The sequence below is a fragment of the Balaenoptera acutorostrata genome, chromosome 20 (assembly GCF_949987535.1).
Source record: "Balaenoptera acutorostrata chromosome 20, mBalAcu1.1, whole genome shotgun sequence".
NCBI lineage: Eukaryota > Metazoa > Chordata > Mammalia > Artiodactyla > Balaenopteridae > Balaenoptera > Balaenoptera acutorostrata.
The window spans coordinates 48,643,894-48,666,660 of NC_080083.1; the positions used below are offsets into that span (position 1 = coordinate 48,643,894).

At 36.8% G+C, this 22,767-nt stretch overlaps 1 protein-coding gene across 9 annotated transcripts in view; it reads left to right on the plus strand.

Moving 5' to 3' along the window:
* The window catches only part of TANC2 (tetratricopeptide repeat, ankyrin repeat and coiled-coil containing 2), a 360,962-nt gene that overhangs the window by 172,186 nt on the left and 166,009 nt on the right, over positions 1-22,767 (plus strand). For 5 of the 9 annotated variants that reach the window (XM_057535654.1, XM_057535645.1, XM_057535646.1 and 2 more), the window contains one exon: positions 4,251-4,361. The exons of the other annotated variants lie outside the window; for them this stretch is intronic. In XM_057535654.1, coding sequence (XP_057391637.1) covers positions 4,251-4,361 — 111 coding nt within the window. The remainder of the gene's footprint in view (positions 1-4,250; positions 4,362-22,767) is intronic. 9 annotated transcript variants of the gene reach the window in all.

Genomic DNA, 22,767 nt, shown 5'->3' on the forward strand with positions numbered 1-22,767 from the left:
TCTGCCTCCATACCATTCTTCCATGAGTATCTGAGTCTTGTGACAGTTTATCCCTAAAAATTCCCCTTTGCTATGAAACTTTTATCAAAGACAGATATTTCAATAGTTATTAAAATTTATATTTTAATGCCTTTATAATTGCTTGAAGTAGGTGTGCTTCAACATCATCTACAGCATCTCAGTTTACAGAGGATCTCCATAGGTGGATTTTCTCTTTCACCATTAACATTTCTTTGTGATATATCTGAGTGCTCTTATTCCCCCGTCCTCCACCCCTCAGTGATCTTGGTAAGAATTAGTGAGTACAGACCTATTGGTCTCTCTTCAAAATAGGCCCCAAATGATGGATACTTTATTACTTGGAACTGTTTAAAAACAAAACAAAACAAAAAAAACATAACACAAGAGTTATATTGCTAAAAGAGTGACTGAGAAGAAATCCTAACTTTCACAATAGACGTTAATTCTTTCAGAGATGAGGCCTTGATTTCTGTTTTATTTCGACTTTTTTCTTAGAAAAGGCCTTTTAATGATCTGTTTTCATGAGGTATTTATAGATCTCTCTCTCTCTAATTCAGTGTCTACAAACTTTAGTGTGCTTCAGAATCACTTGGAGGGCTTGCTAAGCACGGATTGCTGGGACTGTACCCTCTTGAGTTTCTGATCATCAGCTGATTTGACATGGGGTCTGATCATCTGCATTTTTAACAAAATCCCAGATGATGCTATGCTGCTGGTCCAGGCACCACAGTTTGAGAACCAGTGGTCTAAATCATAGTGTTTAACTTTCTTTATATACCCACATATTTCTCATTGTCTAACCTAGACCACTTTGATTTGGGTATTCTACCACCTTGTAAGGTATAACATGTTTTCTTCAACATTATTCCCTTCTCAATTTTAAAAACAAAATTGGTAATATCACCATTTTTTGTCATTCCCCTATGGCATCTTAAGTGTCTTTGTTTTACCCCTCTCACACACACAATTCAGACTTTCCAAATAATGCTGCATCTGTGACGGTGATGATGATGACAACAACAGCAGAAACAATGATAAAAACAGCTGACATTCATAGAGGATTTATTCTGTTCTAGGCGCTGTTCTGAGCATTTTATTTGAATTAATTAGTGTACTCCTTAACAACTCCCCCATGGTGTAGCTACTGTTACTAACTCCAAGTAACTGATGAGGAAACTTAGGCACAGAAAAACTCTCACAGCTAGGAAAAAGTGGAAGAGATGGGATCTAACTTAGGCTTTCTGGTTTCAGGGCTCAGACCCTTCATTCCTCTCTCATCCAACCCCTCGTTACTACATTACCGTGTTACCCTGCCTCTCCACGCTATGTCTTGGAACCACACGCTTACTTTGTTTTCCATAGCCATTGCCCTCCCTGCTCCATGTCTTAATAAACTCCTAGATGAACTATATCATCCTATCCAAGCACTATGCTAAGTACTTTACATGCTTGGAATTATTTAAGCCTCATAATAATCCTGTGACTTTTTGAGAAAACTGAGCCTTAGTAACGTTAACTAACTTGCCCAGTTTCTTATTACTTATAAGTACTAGAGCCACAACCTCAATCTTTGAAATGACTAAACCCATATTCTTAACCAGTATGCATCCTCCTCTCAACTCTGCCAGATTCCCAAACTCAAGTCTCTTACAGCATAAGACTCATATTCCCAGTGTTGGTTGAGATCTCTTTCCAGATCAGTAGTTTCCTGTTATCTCTCATATCATAATAAAATACCTGGTTTGGTTTTAGAGTCCCCTACCCATCTCATTTCAACCACTTTTTTTAAAAAACTATCTGGTAAACCCTTTTGACAAAGATTTCTTTTACCCATCTGATTAATCTTACATACCGTTTATTTTACAATAAAGTATATTGGAATTCTAGGCTTCCAAACGAAATACTGTGTCCCATCTTCCATGTTGACCTGTTATGTTCTCCACCAAGTAGTGTTAAGACTACTGGACAATCTGTCATGCCTGTGATTGTACCTCCTCTGTGTGATTGACTTACAGGTAACACTAGTTTTCTGTAATTTGGCTGAGAGTAACATTATAATCTACCTTATAGAATAACGAAAATTCATTATTAGACATGTACAGTGTTCCATGGATCACAGTTAGAGATGAAGGTAGAAAAACAGAATTAAATGTCCACTATGAGCTATAAAGATAGCAGTTGGGATTCCCTGAGAAGGGAAAAGAGAAGTCTGCATGGTGTTGAGTTTCACAGATCTCTAGGATCCTGATTTTCCCCCTTGACTCCATCTCATAATTCTTAATACATTCTTCATACCTCCCTCAATTTTCTCCTGCCATCTTTCAATTTCTTTCTCACATATCTACCCTAAGTTGCTGATTTCTGTCTGTCTACTAGCCCCAAATTTCATTATAAATATTGTTATTAAGATTTTTAGATGTATAGAGTCCCTTGAACAGGGACCAGGGCTGTCTTTGTCAGAACTCAGCAGGTAAAATAATTATTCTACTGCCATGATAAAATAAAATAATAAAATTCTAGTAAAAGACTTAAGAGATTTAAGAATTAAATTGTAATAATTTCTCCTATACAAAGCAATATTGGATAAATAAAATGTTTCATTATTTTCGAATTGGTGAGATCAGAGTGAAAGAGATTCTAATATTGGCTGTAAGTAGCCTGCAGATTTGCATATAAATCATTTGAGATCTTCATTTGTGATAGTGATTTTTAAAAATAGGCTCAAGTTTTAACTCTCATCAGAGGTGAGAGTTCTGCTATTCCAGAGCTTACTTTTGGCAGAGGACCATATTGTTAGCACCCTTAGCCTTTGTTTCCATGGAGACAGTAAGGCTTTATTTTGTTTTTTTTAACATACACTTAAAATATACATACATACCTTAAGATTTAAAGTGTGGTTTAGTTGACTGCAGGTTTTGAGTATTGGCACATATCAAAAATATTTTCTATTTTTTAAAAACTTTATATTTTTGTCCTCCAAAGAAAATAGAGGAGAATTCTGGTCATTGTAATGACAAAGTTTTATATTACTTTTTACAGGGTCTTTTAGGAATAACTTAAAATCCCCCTGTGAATCAGTAATGGATGAGGATTTTGAAGAACATGCAGAAACTTTTGAAAAAAGTAATGTGATCTTAAGCACTCACATGTCTGGGACACCTATAGTTATGATATAATGTGTAATGCATACAAGTCAATTTCAGATTCAACTGTTACTTTTGCACCAGTATTATGCTAAGGACTTTCACCCTATTACAGTTTATTTAATAGAACTCAGTCTAAAAGTACCAAAGCAATCTTCGTAATTATAACTTTTAATATATTTAACTGATTATTTAAATGTATATCAATAATGTTCCTTAACTTTTCCCCCTAAAACCATTAAATAAAATTTATATGAGCTTTTAATATGAAAACTTTCAATTCATGAATTATACTTTTTTCGTTCATTCATTTCTTACAAGAATGAATGTTTTCCATGGCATGCAATATTACTGTTCCGTAGACCTCATGATTATATTTGTAACTAAATCACACCTCTTTATCTTTAGCATCCAGTTGTAAACTGGCATGGCCTAGTTAATATTTTAGTCCACTAGCAGTTTTGACTTCTTACCTAACAGCTGAGCAGTTAGGTAATTGATTTCCTTGTTAAGCTAAATATCAATAGATTAATCTTACTTAAGGTATTTATCACAACCCAGTATTATATAATAGTTATTTCTGGATAAAGAAGACTTTTGATTACAATTATTATAAACAAAATCTTAAAACTTAGTCCTATACTTTACTCAGTCAATACCTGTATTTAACGGCAAAGGAAGACAAAATAAGAAAGCTCTTGCTTTATAAGGAGAGAGAAAATAGCTAAAGGTGATAGACTAGACAGTTAACAACTTATGCTCGTAGTTTTGATTATGAGATTTTAGCTTTTCCAGTTTGCAGTGACTTTTTAACAAGACCCATCTCCTCTATGAAGAATGCAGTTAATTTTTTTTCTGGCACAAAAAAATAGGGTAACCTGATCTGAGTCTGACAGAGTGTGTCGTTCATTTAAGTGCTTCCATCTGTTGCCTGCTGTTCCCCTTACTCATGACCCCTCTATGTTTCTCTTTCCTTTCTCTTTCCCTCTGTTTCTCTTTCCTTTTTCTTTCTTCCTTCCTTTCTATTTTCCTCTCTCTTTTTTTTTTTTCTCTCCCTCTCTCTCTATCTCTCTTTTTTGTCCTTAGCCCCTCTGAGGAAGGCAAAGTTTGTTGAGAGCCCACGAATTCCAGAATCCGAGCTTGGCTCACCAACCCTCACTTCAGCTCAGAAACTGGACGTGGATGCATACTGCCCTGGTAAGCGTGCATGCAAAGTTTCTGCTTTGAAAGAGGGAGGTTTGGATCAGGCCCATCAAGCAGAGCAGTGTTTTGCATGTATATTATTCATAAAAACATAACCGTTACCTCTTTTGCAGCTGTGGTCGCATATTTTCCTTACTAGAGCACTGTTTTTACTGAACATCCTTTTTGATTATTGATATAATTATGTAAGTATTGAAAACAGCTTCAAAGATAATTTTCAAAGGAAATTAAAATAATTCAGTAGATACGTTTTCAGGGTGATTTTTGTGATCTGAGATACTTGAAATTTTGCTTTGGCCATGTGCAATCAGGAACGTTCAAGTGTGAATAAAAATGTTCATTCAACACTAGCCCTTTGCATATGACCTTTTTTGCCTAATCTCTGTTGGTTTTCTGGACAGTTATAGAAAATAGTTGTGATGTTGGAAACATTATACTTGAATTGAAAAAGAAACATTATAGGTCCCTGATTTGGGCTCCTGGACACTCACTGTTAGAAATACCTCTTCTCATGAATGGCCTGTAAGCACATGTGGGAGTTCACTAAAACCCTTCTTGTGTGGGAGCAAACCTGAGACAGACTCATTATCAAAATGCTTAGATTCTTCCAAACTTAGATGAGTTGCCTGGCAACATCCTTTACACTCACTCTACAGTGAGTCTATAGAGCTGTGTCAGAAATGTTCACAGCTCTAGTTGAGTATACAGATCAGAGCTTCAGTAAAGAACTTTACAAGACTTGGTTTTAGGTCTTTTGTTTATTCCTGCTCATTAAAATTGCACAGTGGCTGCAACTACTACATATTTACAGCATTACAGATCAGCAGAATAAGGTGATTTCTAGTTCTAAGGAAGTTATCAGTAGCTGTAATCTGAAATAGCAGGATACTATACCTCTGAAGCCAGATAAGACATGTTTTAAAAGAAGACAGTAGGCAAAAACTTGAGCCAAACCTAATCAGAGACATTTGATTCTGTGAATCAGTTTTGAATATTGAAAGACCTCGGGGATTTCGCTTGCAGGTTGCAGAAACTTGGGCTTCATCCACTGTTGTAAATGACTGTTCAATTTAAATCAATCACAGATACGTGTTAGGAATAGCTTTTCTATTTCTAAAAGGAACAAAATTTTTTCACATTCTGAGGTACTGTCACATTTCTTGGGCAATGGAATATTATGCTCTGCATTTCTTCATGTAAATTTTAGTGTAATAAAGTAAAATAAATAAATGCACTAATTCTCTATTCCTGCATTGAGTTTTGGAAGAGAAACCCTATCAGAGGCCTTTTCTTTTCCAGATTTGCAAATCAGAATGATTGTGGGGAGACTAACCTTTCACTTCCTGATTGCCCATCTGACATCCTTAATCTAATCTAGCTTTTGTTATTGTCAAGAAGCAAGGTAGCTGCTGTTGGTTAGAATGCCCGTGCTGAATCACTGTGAAAAATCTCGTCCGTGTTATTACTTACGTATATTTTCCACAAGCAGGAATCTTTGCTGAATTGGAATTGAACCAGACTAAACCTGTTAAGATTTTCAGAAAACCAGGAAGAAACTAAAACATGTTGCCAAAATGTTAATTGCCATACGCTGCAGTCTCTCCTTTTCTTATCTGAAATAGATTTAAGGCACAGAAGCTTTTTAATGATTTGTTCTTTATAGTAAAGTTATTAAACTCTGTGGAAATAGGTTTCTACTGAGATAAGATTAGTGACCTGAGGGTTGAAGCTATTATCTTCTACATAGTACCAAAAATTAACAATAAACAAATGAATTTAGTAGACTCATAAAGAAAACAAATAATCCATCCTTTTTGAATTTCTCTTACATAGGCTATATTAACCGAATAATGATCATATTTTATTGTATACTCATACATAATAGTGCAGTTAAAGCTAGTGATCTGATACCTTCCGGTCCACCTGCTTTATTCATTATCACATGCAAATTTAGGAAAATAGTATATCTGACAGAGGCAACAGTCCTAAGCTAAAGGTTAAACGAGCAATGGTTCTCAAATTTTAGCATGCTTCAAGAATTACCTGGAGGACTTGTTCAAATACAGATTGCAAGACCCAGCCCCAGAATTTCTGATTCAGTAAGCCTGGGTGGGTTGAGAATTCACTTCTCTAACAAATTCTCAGTTAATAGTGAAGCTGCTGGTTGAGGTGCCACACTTGGGAGAACCAAGTGGGTTACAGGGCTGCTGGAGGCTGCTTGCAAACCTGTAGGGTTCATTCTGCTGTTGACTTCTGAGGAGTAATTGGGGATGTTGTTTCCTTATTATCTTAACTTAAACCTGTTGGTGCCTGTATTTTAGGTGGGAAGAATAAAGCTTCTGTGTCTGAGAAATTGACATATATTTTTCTTGATCTGTCTTTTTGTACATGGTATCTGTGTACCCATGACTAGTTTTCAGTGTTGTCCTACAAGAAAAAGGAAACTGTGGATCAAACCAGAGCAAGTTGTTGATATTTGGTCTGCAAAGTTTAGGGAAAGCTGCAATGGGATAGAGCTGTTGATCCAGAATATTTGTCTAAAAAACTGAAGGATTCAGTTTACATAGCATTAGATTCTAGAATACTTAATTTGTTTTACTCTTCCTCAAATCAGATTTGTTGTATGCAGAAAACCTGAGGAAAAGTTACAAGTTAACAGTATGTTTTGGTTCTGCAGCTTAACCATGGAGATGATTGATGATGTTACATAACTGAACTACCCGAGTAGGCGAGGTCAAGTGAATTGTGTTTGATAATCGTCTTACAGTGGGGAAATTAAGACCTAGAGAATTTAAGTGATTTGTGGAAGGTCACAAGCAGGATTTATTGTTGAACTCTTGAAGTGGACACAGTATAGTCCAGAAATACATTGTCCCTAATTCTATTACTGTGTAAATTCTATAAGCACCCCTTGACTGACCCTTAAATTAAAAAGTAGAAAATTCAGTTTTTACATATGAGACAGGGCCGTATTCTCTTTTTAGGGTAACCAGCTGATTTCAATAAAACAATTCCCAAAATAAAAGAACATGTTCACCCTACACTCTGACTTTTCTACCTACAGCATTAGTTATTAGCTGTGTGATTTTAGGCAAGTCACTTAACCTGTCTAAGCCTCAGTTTCCTCAGTTGTAAAAATGGAAATGGTAATCTTAGATTAATAAATATAGAGCACTTAGCACAATGCTTGTTTTATAGTAGATGCTTATAAATGTTAGCTAATTTTGTTATTATTATAGTGATGATCCTGAGGTGTATAACACAAGATCTTAAAGTTTTTCTAAACAGTCAGGAAAAACAAGATGTAAAGGTTTAGGGTCATTTTTAGTTAAATGTGTCTTACTGTGTTTCAATTATGATTTTCCCCTAACTAGTTTTGTGATCTTAAGCATGTCATGTCATGTCTCTGTGCCTCAATTTCCTATCACAGCAACGTTACATGTAACATGATGTTACTTATATAATTTAACAAATTAAATATATATTTGTATAGATACATGAGTACACATTCAAAGGGGAAAATGTCTGGAAGAATACACCAAACTAACATTGGTTGCCTAAAGAGGGAGAGAATTGGGATTGTTTGGATGTCAGAGGAGAAAGTAGCATTGGTGAGATAATGATCATGTTAGCAGTGGTTATATCTGGCTGGTGGAATTACAGATGATTTTACTTTTCTTTATTGGGCAATATATGTTAGTGCATGAGAGCTCTGGTTCTGAAATTAGATCTGAGTTTAATTCCTGACTCTGTCGCCTACTAGCTGTGTGAATACATGTAACATTCATAGTCTTAAATTCCTTGTCTATAAGATTGTGATAAAAATAGGTCTTTTTTTTTTTTGCAGTAAATCTATCTCATAGAGTTGTTAAGATTAAGTAATGTATATGACAAATGATTAGCTCAGGCAAAATGAACAAGAAGAGATATGTAGCACCCTTCCTGTTATTGTTCATCATCATCATCATACTTTTCTTCATTTTCTAAAATTTCTGCAATGAATTTGTATTGAAATTTTTCAGTAATCAGGTTCTGCTAAAGGATAGCAACATTCCTATGTCTTAGTTTTTTAAGTTTTTATTTTGCACGTTGTAACACATAGTTTCAAGTGTAGAAATGAGCCTTGATACAGATGGCAGGCCATGTTGACAGTTTTATAGGACTTTTGACTACATGTGCAAGGTTAAGGGCCAAAGTCCAGACCAGTGTTCTGAAAATAGACAGGCTTTTATCCACAGCAGATACTTTCAGAGGAATTTGAGATTAATCTTTTTATAATAGATTCTTTTAAATCTCTTTAAAAATGGCACTGTCCTTCAAAGGACAGTGTTATTTAAGGTGACAACAAAATTAGGATGTATTTGAAACTCAGGAATGGAAGAGAGTTTTATGATACTTATTTGAAAGTACATACTCTTTATATAGGTTTTGAATTTGTAGAGGATTTTTCATTTGGATTTCTTATCAGCATGGTACTCTATAGCACAAGTACAAACCACTGTTGATGAAATATTTTACATAAAGTGAGTAGTCCCTTGAATCCTCTTTTTCCAACTCCTGTATAGTCAGGGTCATTCCACTTAGAAGAAAAGGATGATTTGTTTTCTCATTTTCTTCCTTCCATGTTTTTCCTGAAAACATTATCAAATGTTATCTTTATCCTAAATAGTTAGGCATGCTTCTTCTTTTTTTTTTTTTTGGGCTATGAATTTTATACTTTAGACATAAAACCCTCTGATTTTTGATTGGTGTATGGATACCAGAAGCCTTTTTCTTGTAATTCACGTCTTCTGTTATGTTGTATTTGTATTCCTTAAGTCTACTATGTTGTAAACACAATAAGTATACAGCAAGATTTTTAACCTGAATTAAACAGGTGAGCTTTAGGGAGGCGGGTTCTAAACTCCTTAAAATTACATACAAACACTATTCTATATGCATATATGTACTTCTTTCTATAACTGGTTCTCAAAATGGTCTGTAACACATACTTCCCCCACCCCCAAGAAAAAGGAAAAAAGAAATGCTGTTATAAAGGTTGACATGAAATGAAGGTTGTTAATGGTACAACTGTTAGAACAACAACAAAAATAAGCACCTAACAGTTGGATAGTGAACAGACTTGTAAATCAAATGAAAGGTATAAATGAACTTCAGTGCTGCCCTAATCGGGATATGAAAGTCAGTATAGCAACTAGAGATAGGAAGCAGAGAGATAAACAGGAATAATTTCAGTATATTTTAAGTATGAGAGATACTGCCTGAAAATTGATTATGAACATAAACACACCAAAGAGCTAGAATATGAAAATAAATAGCTTTTCATCTGCACACTCCCTTATCCAATAGTAAGTTCTTAACATGTTAGAAAGTTCTTTCAGTGGACAGATGCTTTGTTGAATAGAACTTTTCACTTTGAACATTTTCAGTTGTTTTCTTGGTTCATATTTTATCATTATTTAAAAGGTTAACCATCTTTTAACTGACTTTTAGATTAACTTTTCTCAAGGTGTTTTGCATCACCAATTGTAAAGACTTGGGCTGTGAGTATGGTGCTTAGATCCGTAATTTAGTTAGATATCCAAATGGACAGTTTTTTCATTAACTCTGAAAACTAATTTTAACTTTTGGTTTTTTGAGGCAGTAAAGTGCACTGGTTTAGACAACAGACCCTGGAGCCAGACTGCCTGTGTTCAAATACTGACTCTACCACTTAGTGCTTGTGTGACCTTGGGCAAATTACTTAACCATAAGAATGATTACTTTCCTTATCTGTAAAATGGGGATTATAATATTACCTGTATCGTAGGAATGCTATGAAGATGTAATAAAATATGTAAAATAATAAGGACAATTATGTGGTCCATAGTTAGTGCTAGATAACTCTTAGCTACAATTTTTAAAGTGTTTCAGAGCCTTTACTACCCTTTATCTAAGAATGTTATGGGTAAGGTTATATCCTTTTTATGAGCGCTTTGCAAAGAGGATAAAATTACGCCTGTAACCTGTTGTCACCGGCCTGTTTTCATAAGCAGTCCATGTATAGATACTAAGTTTTGTGGGTTTTGGTTGTTTTTTTAGTGGAGGCAGCTTTTCGTAATGGTAAATAGCCCTGGGATCAGATGAGTTTGGTTAAGTTCTAATTATGCCACTTACTAGCTGTGTAACTTTTATTACTTAATCTTTCTAATTTTCTGGTTCCTCATCTGTAAAATAACCCTACTCCATAGAGTGTGATGATTAAATAAGATAATACACATAATGTGCTTAGCACAATGTCTGGAACATCAGTTATTATGACTAACAACATCTCTCACATTTATATATTATTATACATTTATTTCTGAAAAAAAAATGTTTTGTGTTTTTCTTTTCCCTAAACAGTATATACATTCCTGCAGCCCAATGTTCATGAAAAATTCAGTGGGAACAAGGAAGAGACAGAAAGCTATTCTTGACTTGTGTTTTGATACCTAAGAAACTAGAGATTTATGAATTCTGTATCTGATATCACCACTGCCATCCTTCATCTCTAAGTCACTTAAAATCCTCTTTGTCATTTTGTTTTTCCTTATATGGAAGTTATTCATTATAACATTTAAAGTTAGGGAATTCCCTGGCAGTGCGGTGGTTAGAACTCTGCCCTTTCACTGCCAAGGGCCTGGGTTCGATCCCTGGTTGGGGAACTAAGATCCCACAAGCCTCGTGGCCACCGAAAAAAAAAAAAATATATATATATATAAGACATGGGGAGTGTTGGTTATATTCTGTTTATCATTATTGAGTACCCTTGTGAATAGGTCCTTGTATTGGTTATCTATTGCTATATAACCAATTACCATAAAACTTAGTAGCTTAAAACAGCAACATTTACTATCTCACAGTTTCTGTGGGTCAGGAATCTAGATGCTACTTAGCTGCATTCTGTGGGTCAGGGTCTCTCACAGGCTGCAATCAAGATGCAGCCTGGGGAGTTCCCTGGCGGTCCAGTGGTTAGGACTCTGCACTTTCACTGCCAAGGGCCCAGGTTCAATCCCTGGTCAGGGAACTAAGATCCTGCAAGCTGCGAGGAGCAGCAAAAAAAAAAAAAAAAAAAAATGACAGCCTGGGCTGTAGTCATCTCAGGGCTCAACTGGAAAAGGCTCCCCTTTCAGATTTATGCACATAGTTGTTGGAAGGATTCAGTTCCTATGGGCTGTTGAACTGAGGGCCTCAGTTCCTTGCTGGCCTTTACCAGAAGCCACCCTCAGTTCCTCACCTTGTGGGCTTCTCCACAGGGCACCTCACGCATGGCAACTTGCTTCATGAGAGCAAGCAAGCAAGAGGCAGAGAGAGTGCGAGCTATATGAGAGTGACAGTTTTTTATAACTTAGTCTCAAAAGTGACATCCTGTCACTTTTTGTTGTATTCTTTTCATGAGAAGCAAGTCACCAGGTCCAACCCACACTCAAAGGAGTAAACTGAAATTTTAAAGAAAGTTGTTTAAATGAAGCAATGAATTTTCCTTGCTTTTTCTACATATTTGATATTACCTTTCTGTGTTCTGGAAGCATGAATCCTTCTCATCCTTGTCTTCCAATAGAAGAGTTCCATAGTATTCCTGGTACCCTACCCTTTTATATTCAAAATTCCCCTGCTGCCCTTCTAATAACTGTCTGTAGTTCTTTCTTCTTGCCTAACCTATACTATTATGGTCCAGTGAAATACTTGTTCCTAGAATGGTGTTCTTCTCTTTAAGTCTGGGTAACTACATCATGTTATTTTAACGTGCAGGTTCTAGAATAAATTCCAGATTTGGAAGCTAACAGAGAATACATTTGCCATTTAGACAAAGGTGACTTTTGAGGATAATACTTTTCTTACTGTGAGCAATCTATAAATGCCTTGCTTTCCACATTAGAACACATTGTACGATGGGTAAGGAAATCCAGGTCAGTAGGGGAATAATATGGAAATACTGTATAACACAAGTAACACATTTTTACCATATTTTGTATCTCAAACATATGTCTGTTCAAAGCAGTTGTTAGAAACCTCAGTTTAAAATCCAAAGGAACATACAGTGATAAACGTCAGTCTTACAGATTTCAGTGAAGCATTTAAGGTTCTTGAGCTTGTCAAATATTGCTTTTCATTTCAGCCAAATAGTCCTAATCATACATTGATGTGCACATAGTACTTCTTGTACATTGGGGGAATTATGTAGGCAAGGAAACTAGTGTAAGTTTTGCCAAACAATGAGTACTTTCTATCTCTAGGTGTTCTGCCTCTATAGTGATTCCCACTTCCAGTGGGAGAGAATCAGAATAGTGGGATGTTGTAATGGAAGATTATAAGCATTTAAAAGCCTGTTCTCTTAGCTAAGTGCTAAACTAATGAATTTTTTAAAATGCAAAGAGTCCCTAATCTTATAAAAATTTTATTCCTAAATAGCACAAGGGAGAACCACCGTGTGTGTGTGTGTGTAGGACTTTTTCCCCCCATTTATTTGTGTATGTCTAAGTTATTAATAAAAAGAGTATAGGGGCTTCCCTGGTGGCGCAGTGGTTAAGAATCCGCCTGCCAATGCAGGGGACACAGGTTCGAGCCCTGGTCCAGGAAGATCCCACATGCCGCGGAGCAATTAAGCCTGTGCGCCACAACTACTGAGCCTGCACTCTAGAGCCCGCGAGCCACAACTGCTAAGCCCACATGCCACAACTACTGAAGCCCACGCGCCTAGAGCCCGTGCTCTGCAACAAAGAGAAGCCACCGCAATGAGAAGCCCGCGCACCGCAACAAAGTGTAGCACCTGCTTGCCGCAACTAGAGAAAGCCCGCCCACAACAGTGAAGACCCAACACAGCCATAAATAAATTAATTAATTAAAAATAAAAAAGAGTATAGGATTATTAGGAGATAAATTTACTTTTTAGGGAGCATTTTTTTCCTTTTCCAGCTTTATTGAGATATAACTGACATGTAACATTGGGTAAGTTCATTGTGTACAACACTATCATTTTATATGTATATGGATTACTGATGAAATTTATGGACAGCCTCTGCAGAAAATTGCACTCACGTGCAAAATTTTGCATATTGTCTGAGTTTTGAAGAAATTAATAAAACATTTAGGTTTGTTTGCCCTGTGTAATAGTTTTATCTGAAAACTAGTCTAAGCAAACCAAAATTAATAAGAATCAAAGACCTAGAGTCTTCTAAGGAAGTTACATTATTGCTAACTTCCATTCCATACCCTAAAGCTAGGTATCTAAATAGTGCAACTGTAGAGATTCCCTAAAAGTTGGTTCTTTAACTTAGGCTCTAGGTGAGTTAATTTAAAGAAGGCAGTTATTTAGGAAGGAAGTAGGGGAAAGGAAGGGTAAGTAGGAGAAATTCAAACACTTCTGTTTTAAAGAGATGGGGTCCTGTGATTAAAGGTTCCTTAGATTTCTCTGCACCTGCCCCAACTAAGGCACTTTTTTCCCCTCAGTTGAGGATTGACAGTGTGACCTGTGTCACTGGTACCCTGACATGGATCTAGTTTTCCCATCTACATCCAGGGACCATTCTTCCCTATTTTCTGCCCTCTGGATCCTCCATATTGAGAGGTGGCTCTCACTTAGAACTATGGAAAACATCTCAGACCAAGACCACCTTCTTAACCTCCAACTTATATTTAATTTTAAAACAGTAGACACATTTTTCGAGATAAGGTGTTCAAAAACTGTTTAGCAAGCACATTGAAAAGAAATAGAGTGCCTTCAGCCTGGCTGTATATTCTGCAGCTCAACATACACTTTATCATTTCCTACTACCATCACCCCTAGCCATGCCAGATACATTAAAATTTCCCATATCCTGAAGGTATTTGAGTTTGCAACCTCTGCTGTGGGTTACAGGAAGTCGTTACTTTTTTTAGGAGGTGGCAAAGAAGAACTGGAAGATGAAAGAATGAAAATTTCCCTTACTCTCTCCCTGTTAAAACATGCAATTTCAGGAGATTCATAGACTTCCAAAAGTGTATCAGAGGATCTCATATCAAGAGTTCTTGATTTAGATCATTCATTACCTGACATAAGCTACTATTTAGAGTATCATTTGTTATTAGCTACTATGGTTTAGCTCTGCTAGGAGGAAGCATTATGCATGATTGAACAATTGCAATGTAATGTTACTTTAAAAAGAGAAGAACCAGGGATTTCCCTGGCGGTCCAGTGGTTGGGACTTCGCCTTCCAATGCGGGGGGTGCGGGTTCGATCCCTGGTCGGGGAGCTGGGATCCCACATGCCTCGTGGCCGGAAAGCCAAAACATAGAACAGAAGCAGTATTGTAGCAAATTCAATAAAGACTTTAAAAAAAAAAAAAAAAAAAGAGAAGAACCAAAGGAGAATTTCCTCAACCAATAACCTCAAGTGGTGTTAGGGAAATATTCACCTTCTCCAACACGGTGTAAATCAAATGACTCTTATTCTTGTAACTCTTCCACTGCTCTCTCCTTCCTCCATCTCCAGCACTCATCTTCCCACAGACTCTAGCTCTTTTCTACCACATTTTTACAATATTATATTAAGAATAACCTTAAAAGATTGACTGTACTACTCTAACCCTATGACCTTTACCATTATTTCTTTTGCCTATTATTCTGCTAATTCTCTTGCCTTTTCATACCCCTAATTATTTTTGTGTGCTGGATTTAATATTTGAAAATATGTGTAGAAATAATCTGAAAGTAGCATGATTTTTTTTTTTCCCAGAGAGGGTTTTCATTTGCTTCTGCCACCTGTGACCAGTTCAATCCAAGTTCAGGGTGTGAAGTTTTCCAAGCCAATGAAATGACACAAATCAGGACTGCAGGACCTAGTTTACTTCTGGTTCATCTTTACCCTTAGGGTGTAGCTCTTAAGGGTCTCAGCCTAAAGTATGGGGTGTTTTACTAGATTTCCCACTCCTGGCAGATCCTAGACTCCATTTTTGTTCCCCTGATCTTGTGAGACAGCTAAACACACAGCTCAGCTGCTCAGTCATTTCTTCCCTGTTAAGTGCTAAAGTGGCCCTCCGTGCTGGGCAAGATCTCCATTTCTGATTTCCATCTTCTCCCTGTTCTTATAATGATGACTTACCACCATCTTGTTGGATATTTAATGCTTTCCAAAAGATTTTTTAAATATATTTTGTCCAGCTTTTAATAATTGTCATCAGCTGGAAGGTTTCCAATTACTAAAAGGTCCCTACCATCATTATTTCCTTTGGGGAAAAAAAATTCTAGCATTTGTATTTGTAGATCGTGTATACATCTGAAGGTATGTATACATTTTTATTTTTCTGTTCTGTGCTCCTCATGAAGCTACATGAGAACAGACTGTATGCTAAAACAGTCTTAGAACACTACCTCTTTGGACAAACCAGTCCCCATAAATTCTGGGAGCTATCTACTAAGAAATTGAACTGATAGTATTAGCCGGTTAATTAAATATCAATATAAAGAACTTCTCTTTTCAAACAGGCCTTTTTAAAATTATTTATTTATTTATTTATTTTAATTAATTTATTTATTTTTGGCTGCATTGGATCTTCGTTGCTGCACATGGGCTTTCTCTAGTTGCTGCGAGCAGGGGCTACTCTTTGTTGCAATGCACGGGCTTCTCATTGCAGTGGCTTCTCTTGTTGCGGAGCACGGGCTCTAGGCACATGGGCTTCGGCAGTTGTGGCACGTGGGCTCAGTAGTTGTGGCTCACGGGCTCTAGAGCTCAGGCTCAGTAGTTGTGGCGCACGGGCTTAGTTGCTCCGCAGCATGCGGGATCTTCCCAGACCAGGGCTCGAACCCATGTCCCCTGCATTGGCAGGCAGATTCTTAACCACTGTGCCACCAGGGAAGCCCTGAAACAGGCTCTTAGAGTTGGTTCATGGTCCATCTCTTTGAGCAAGTTGTCTCCTGTTTGGACTTGGAACTTAATCTCAAAGAAATTAGTATTTTGCATCAAAATTTTGGCAAGTTTTGCCAAGTGTGATTATGATATTACCCATGATACTGAATTGTTGAAAAACTTGCCTTTCTGTGCCTGATGTCCTTCTGGTGTTATTTGACCTATTACTGTTACATTGGGGAGGAAAATGTCTGTTTCATCCAGTCACAAATCCCAAATGTATTTCATAGATTACTGAGGTAAGTTAAACATTATTATGTTTTCAGCTTTCATCTTACCTTCTACAATAGCCATAATAGTTAAATTATAATTGTGAGTGGTTGAAGCTGATGTTTATATTGCTGCCAGAAAAAAAATTTTAAATAGGGAATGGGAGTCATCATGCAAAATGATTGGAGAGTTTCTTTAGTGTTTGAAGAGGATCATGAGACACAAGCTTACTACAGTCTGGCTTTCTATTGCTTGGCTCTGTTGCAAACCAATTTTAAAAGGAATGTTCTTATCTGCTGGTTAATGTTTCATTAAAACATTGAATATCAACAGCCATGTAATATATTTTTTGTATTTACCACAAAATTCCTAGTGCATATATTAAAGACTCAATTTTCTATTAATCCATGTAAATCATCTTTGATACTGTAGAACAGAAGGCTACCCTTAAAATGTAAAGGTATTATTTGTTTCATATAAATAATTTTTCTGTTTATAAGTCTTAAAGTGAAAGAACTCTGGTTAGAATTCATTTGTATACAAGTAAAACTTCCATTACAGTCAAGGACATAAAATATGGATGCCATTTTCTGGTACCTTACCAGAGCAATGATGCTTATTTTCTTAGTTAAAATTTATTCTATACAATGAATTCTCTAGTACAACAAATGCCTTATCTGGTCCCTAATCAAGTAACATTTTTTATAATGACCCAGATTATATGCTGTCTGCCTTAGAGAGAAGAAAGAATTAAACTGTAAGTGAATCATCACAGCATTTCTCTAATGAAAGCTTCTGAATAACAGTTATCCCTAAATCATTTCTTCTTAAATATCCAAACAAGAAAAAAAAAAAAACACTAAAATGACCAAAAACACTCATCTGGACAATTTACACATTTTCTCCTTTATGCTTTACCACTGTATCTACAGTGCCTAGTGCAGTGACTGACTAATACGTAGTAGGTGTTCATTCAGTGTGTGTTGAATGAATGAAATGAACCTAAAAAGTCAGAGGAAGGAAAAATGAAAAAAATTTAGTATGTTATAAATACGTGCAAATTACATGGTTTTCTCTCTACTTAAGAATATGTCTTTTTCTAATTTACTACAGAGGGGCTTGTAAGCATGAACAACTGGAACCCTGATTTCTTAATCTGTGCTTATAATGTAATTTCACTATGGTGATGAGAAAGGGGAAGTAGTATTTCTTTCAGTGGTTTTTTTATTTGTGGTATCTCATTTGCTTTGAATTCCTAAACTTTCTCCTTCCATTGATAGAAGTCTACCTACAAGGCCAATGTGACTAGCATATGGGAAGGGGCATAAAGCTTCACTGGATAAGAATTCGGCCATGGCAGCCAACTGAGATTAATCAGCTACGAGTGAATTGTAATAAATGTGATTAGAGAACATAATCAATGAGTATAAAGCAAAGAATGAGGATTTCAGGAAAATATCTGCCAGCCAGATGTGACACATTTATCCTCAAAGGTCAGGAAAAAGAAAATAAATACATGAATAAACTTAACACTATCCTTTGAGAAACTGAATATATATTACAATGACCAGACCATGTATAAAAATAGAGTTCTGACACCCAATTTGCAGCAGATAGCCTAGGAACCCAACTTACTATCTACAAGTCAGACTTGTAGGAAGTAAGACTACTATCTCTAATAACCAGTCCAGGAAGCCAACAATAACCCCTGTAACTATTGGAACTAAATGACCAGGGCTTGATTTTTAACTGACAGCTTCCCTAGTATTTGCCCTCACTTCCAACTTAGGAGTAACCAGAGAAGGCTAAATACGCACATGTAACCAGTCATGTAAGATGCTTCTAGTTAGCCCACCTTCAGCTCTTCTGTGCCAGGTGCCTCCGATCAGGGCATACCTGAAGCCTCTCCTTTTTCTCCCCACTATAAAGCTTTTCAACTCCTCTGCCTGCCTTTAAGTCTCCTCCAGGTGCAAGTGATAGTAGCTGATTCCCTTGCTATAGCAAGCTCTGAATAAATAGCCTTTACTTGTTCTTATTTGGGTGGTCTTCATTTATTTCCATACCTTTTTTTCACATAACATCATTCCCAGTGACAGAGGCAGATCTTGACATGACTTTGGAATCTATTAATGCCTTGGTGGTATATCACTTTCCACATTAACTGATTTTGATTTAGTCATCTCATGGCACTGAAGCTATGCTGTGTGAGGTAAGCACTTTTTTAGTATACCAGTATTACAGCTCTTGTCAGACTTCTAAATTAGAATTAACTTACTCTTTCGGTTCTGTACAGTACCCCTAGTTTTACAGCTCTTTTATTAGCCTCTTTTTCTTACAACCTTACACCACCTCCATTCCCCTTATTACCTTTATCCCCAGCTGGAAGAACTCAGAACCAGGTTCCTGCAGTTAAGTTCGAAAGTATTGTAAGTGGCATCTCATCTTCCACCCCAAATTGTTTCACCTAGGAACACTAAAAAAAAGTTTCCATATATGTCAGTATTTATGGACATGCCTGAGGAATTTAGAAGATAGTCTATGACTATCTTCCTTTCCTGTTTAAGAATCCTAATGCCGGGCTTCCCTGGTGGCGCAGTGGTTGAGAATCTGCCTGCTAATGCAGGGGACACGGGTTCGAGCCCTGGTCTGGGAAGATCCCACATGCCGCGGAGCAACTAGGCCCGTGAGCCACAACTACTGAGCCTGCGCGACTGGAGCCTGTGCTCCGCAACAAGAGAGGCCGCGATAGTGAGAGGCCCGCGCACCGCGATGAAGAGTGGCCCCCGCTTGCCATATCCAGAGAAAGCCCTCGCACAGAAACGAAGACCCAACACAGCCAAAAATAAATAAATAAATTTAAAAAAAAAGAATCCTAATGCCAGAACTAGTTAATACCTGAGTGCCTCATCATTGTTTCTCCCAAATTTGGTGTAAAGCAAGCCTCTGATAAGCTGCCTCGATATGTCAGTGTTCTATGTGGACATGGAGATTCCCACCCCAACTCTAACTACCTTTATATTATATAAATATGTTTATATACTAGCAGAGCAATACACAAACACAGACTAATACTTGCAAGATATGTTTCCAATAACATTTATATAAATGCATTTATGTAAGTATAAAAGAAGGACAGTGAGGTCAGTATATAAAAATCAGGAGTATTTCTATATTCTAGCAAAGAACAATTGGAAAATTAAATCTAAAAACAATTTCATTTACAATAACATCCAAAATCATGAAATATTTAGGGATAAATTTAACAAAACATGTACACTAAAAATTATAAATAAAATAATGCTGAGATAAAGATCCAAATAAATGAAGATATCATTTATGGATTAGAAGATTCAGTATTGCTAAAGTAGCAATTTTGATTTACTACAATCCCAAGAAAAAAATGTTTGTAGAAATTTATAAGATTTACATGGTTATAAATTTAGAAATTTACATGATTTTAAAATTTTTATAGGAATGCAGGTGACCTAGAGTGGCCCCAGTGCTTTTTCAAAAGAACAGCAAAGTTAAAGGACTTCCATTATTCTTCAATAAAGGTGTCAGGGGAATTCAGTGGGGAAGTGAACATCAATCCTTACATCATACCATGCACAAAAGTTAACTTAAAGTACCATAGACCTAAATGTAAGAGCTAGGAGCAAATCTTTTCAATCTTAAGGTAGGCAAAGTTTTCTTGGATAGGACAAAAGAAGTGTGAGCTATAAAAGAAAAAACTTAAAAGTTGGGCTTTATCTAAATTTAAAACTTTTGTTCTTCAAAAGAGACTTTTGAGAAAAGGAAAAGGCAAGCCATAGAACAGGAAAAATATTAGCATACATATGTCTGACAGATTTGTATCCAATATAAAGAACTCTGACAAATAATAAGAGAACCTAATTTTTTAAAGTACAGAAGATTTGAAGAAACATTCACAAAAGAAGATATAAGAATGGCCAGTAAATACATGAAAAGGTGTTCAGTATCTTTAGTCATCAGAGAAATGCAAAGTGAAACCATGAGTTACCTCTGTGCACCCATTGGTATGGCTAAAATCAAAATGGCTCACCATACCAAGCATTGGTGAGGATATGGAGCAACTAGAACTCTTGCACACTACTTGAGAGTGTAAACTGAACAATCTCTTTGGAAACCGGCAATTTCTTACAAAGTTAAATGTTCAAACTTTATAACCCAGCCATTACACAACTTTGTATTTGTCCAAGATAAGTTAAAATATATATCCACACAAAGACTTTTATAAGAATGTTCATAGTTTCTTCATATATAAAAGCCAAAAAACTATTGTATATGAAACAACCCAGTGTTCATCAGCAGGAAGAAAAAAAAGGTGATATAGCCATACGAAGGAATACTACTCAGCTATAAAAAGAAACAAACTGTTGAAACATGGATAGATTTCAAAAACCGAACGAAAGAAGCCAGACAAAAGAGAAAATATACTGTTTAATTCCAGTTATATAAAATTATAGGAGATATAAACTAAGATAACAGAAAGCAGTGGTTTCTGTTTCTGATAACAGAAAAAGTGGTTGCCTGTGGCTAGGGTTTGAGAGAGGGTTTGACTTCAAAGGGACCTAAGGAAACTTCTGGGGATGATAGAAATGTTCTATATCTTGATTTTGGCGGTAGTTTCACAGATGTATATATCTGTCAAAATTCATTGAATTGCACACTTTATTGGAATATAATTTATTGTATGTAAATTACATCTTTAAAAAGACAAGATCAATAGGTGAGTAAGAAACAGAATAGAATCCTGGAATAAGATGACAGCTAGGGCTTCCCTGGTGGCGCAGTGGTTAAGAATCCGCCTGCCAATGCAGGGGACACGGGTTCGAGCCCTGGTCCGGGAAGATCCCACATGCCGCAGAGCAACTAAGCTCGTGCGCCACAACTACTGAGCCTGCGCTCTAGAGCCTGTGAGCCACAACTACTGAGCCCAAGTGCCACAACTACTGAAGCCCATGCGCCTAGAGCCCGTGCTCCACAATAAGAGAAGCCACCGCAATGAGAAGCCTGCGCACCGCAATGAAGAGTAGCCCCCGCTCGCCGCAACTAGAGAAAGCCCGCACACAGCAACGAAGACCCAACACAGCCAAAAATAAATAAATAAAATAAATAAATTTATTTAAAAAAAAAAAAAAAAAAGATGACAGCTAGAAGTGAGTGGGTATGAAGGTGAGTAAGAGAATGGTTATACTGAACAGAAAATACATGGCAAGAGAAATCACCAGGGCTTCATTCTGGTCTACTAATAAGTTATGGTTGCATTTGAATCAAATTAAGTACCTAAAAATTAAATACTCATAATAATGCTGTGTAACAAACCACCCTAAAATTTAGAGCAACCAAAAAATAAGCAATTTTCTTTAGTCATGGATTTGCAAGTGTGGGTTGGGATGGCTCTGTCTCAGGCTGCAGGTTGGCTGAGCAGCTCTGAGGTTCAAGTTGGGCTCAGGCCGGTGGGTGTTCATTCTGGGGCCCAGGATGAAGGGGCATCCGCTGGAGAGAAGCTCTTTCTCCTGGCGGATCACCAGAGCACAAGAACACAAGCCCAACTGCTCAGGCACATTTCACGCCTCTGCTCATAACATTCCAAGGTCCAAATAAAGTCACATGGCCAAGCCGAAAACATCTTTTATTGTGTAAACTTTTAAACCTACCCAAAGAACCTCCCATATACCCACCCCACAGTATCAACAATCAGTTCATGTATTTTCTCCCCCTCTTCTTCAGTTATGCCCAAGGGAACTAAGAAGTGTAGGGATATGCTTTCAGGTCAGCCTCTATGAGTGGAGATGGGCTGGTGGTGTTGCTTTGATTCCTGATCACTTGATCACTGGCAGTGACTCTCACAGTCAGGAGCTCAGTGTGGGGAGGATGTGGAAGAGCTCCATGCCGGCTTTAGCACTTACTGTGGCAAATTGCAGCCACTGCTTTTGTCGGTCACCCATTTCCATTGTTCATCAGAAAAGGAAAAATTTAGGTTGCCATTTAAGAACTAAGAAATGAAAATATAACCAGGTTTGCTTTGGCAGTCGGGCCAAGCTAATCATAGGTTTTGTAACTCTGTTGGAGAGAAAGCATGGGTTTCTTTATTTGATTAAATGTAGTACAAATTTCTGAGTCTTGAAATAGATGAGAACAAGCAGTTTATAATTAACAGATCATAAAGGAAAATGTAAACAGCCCGATGAGAAAATACTAAGAGAATGCTGAGAATTAAGAGAGTCTGTGGAACGGTTCTGTGTAGCCTGCCATGTTAGG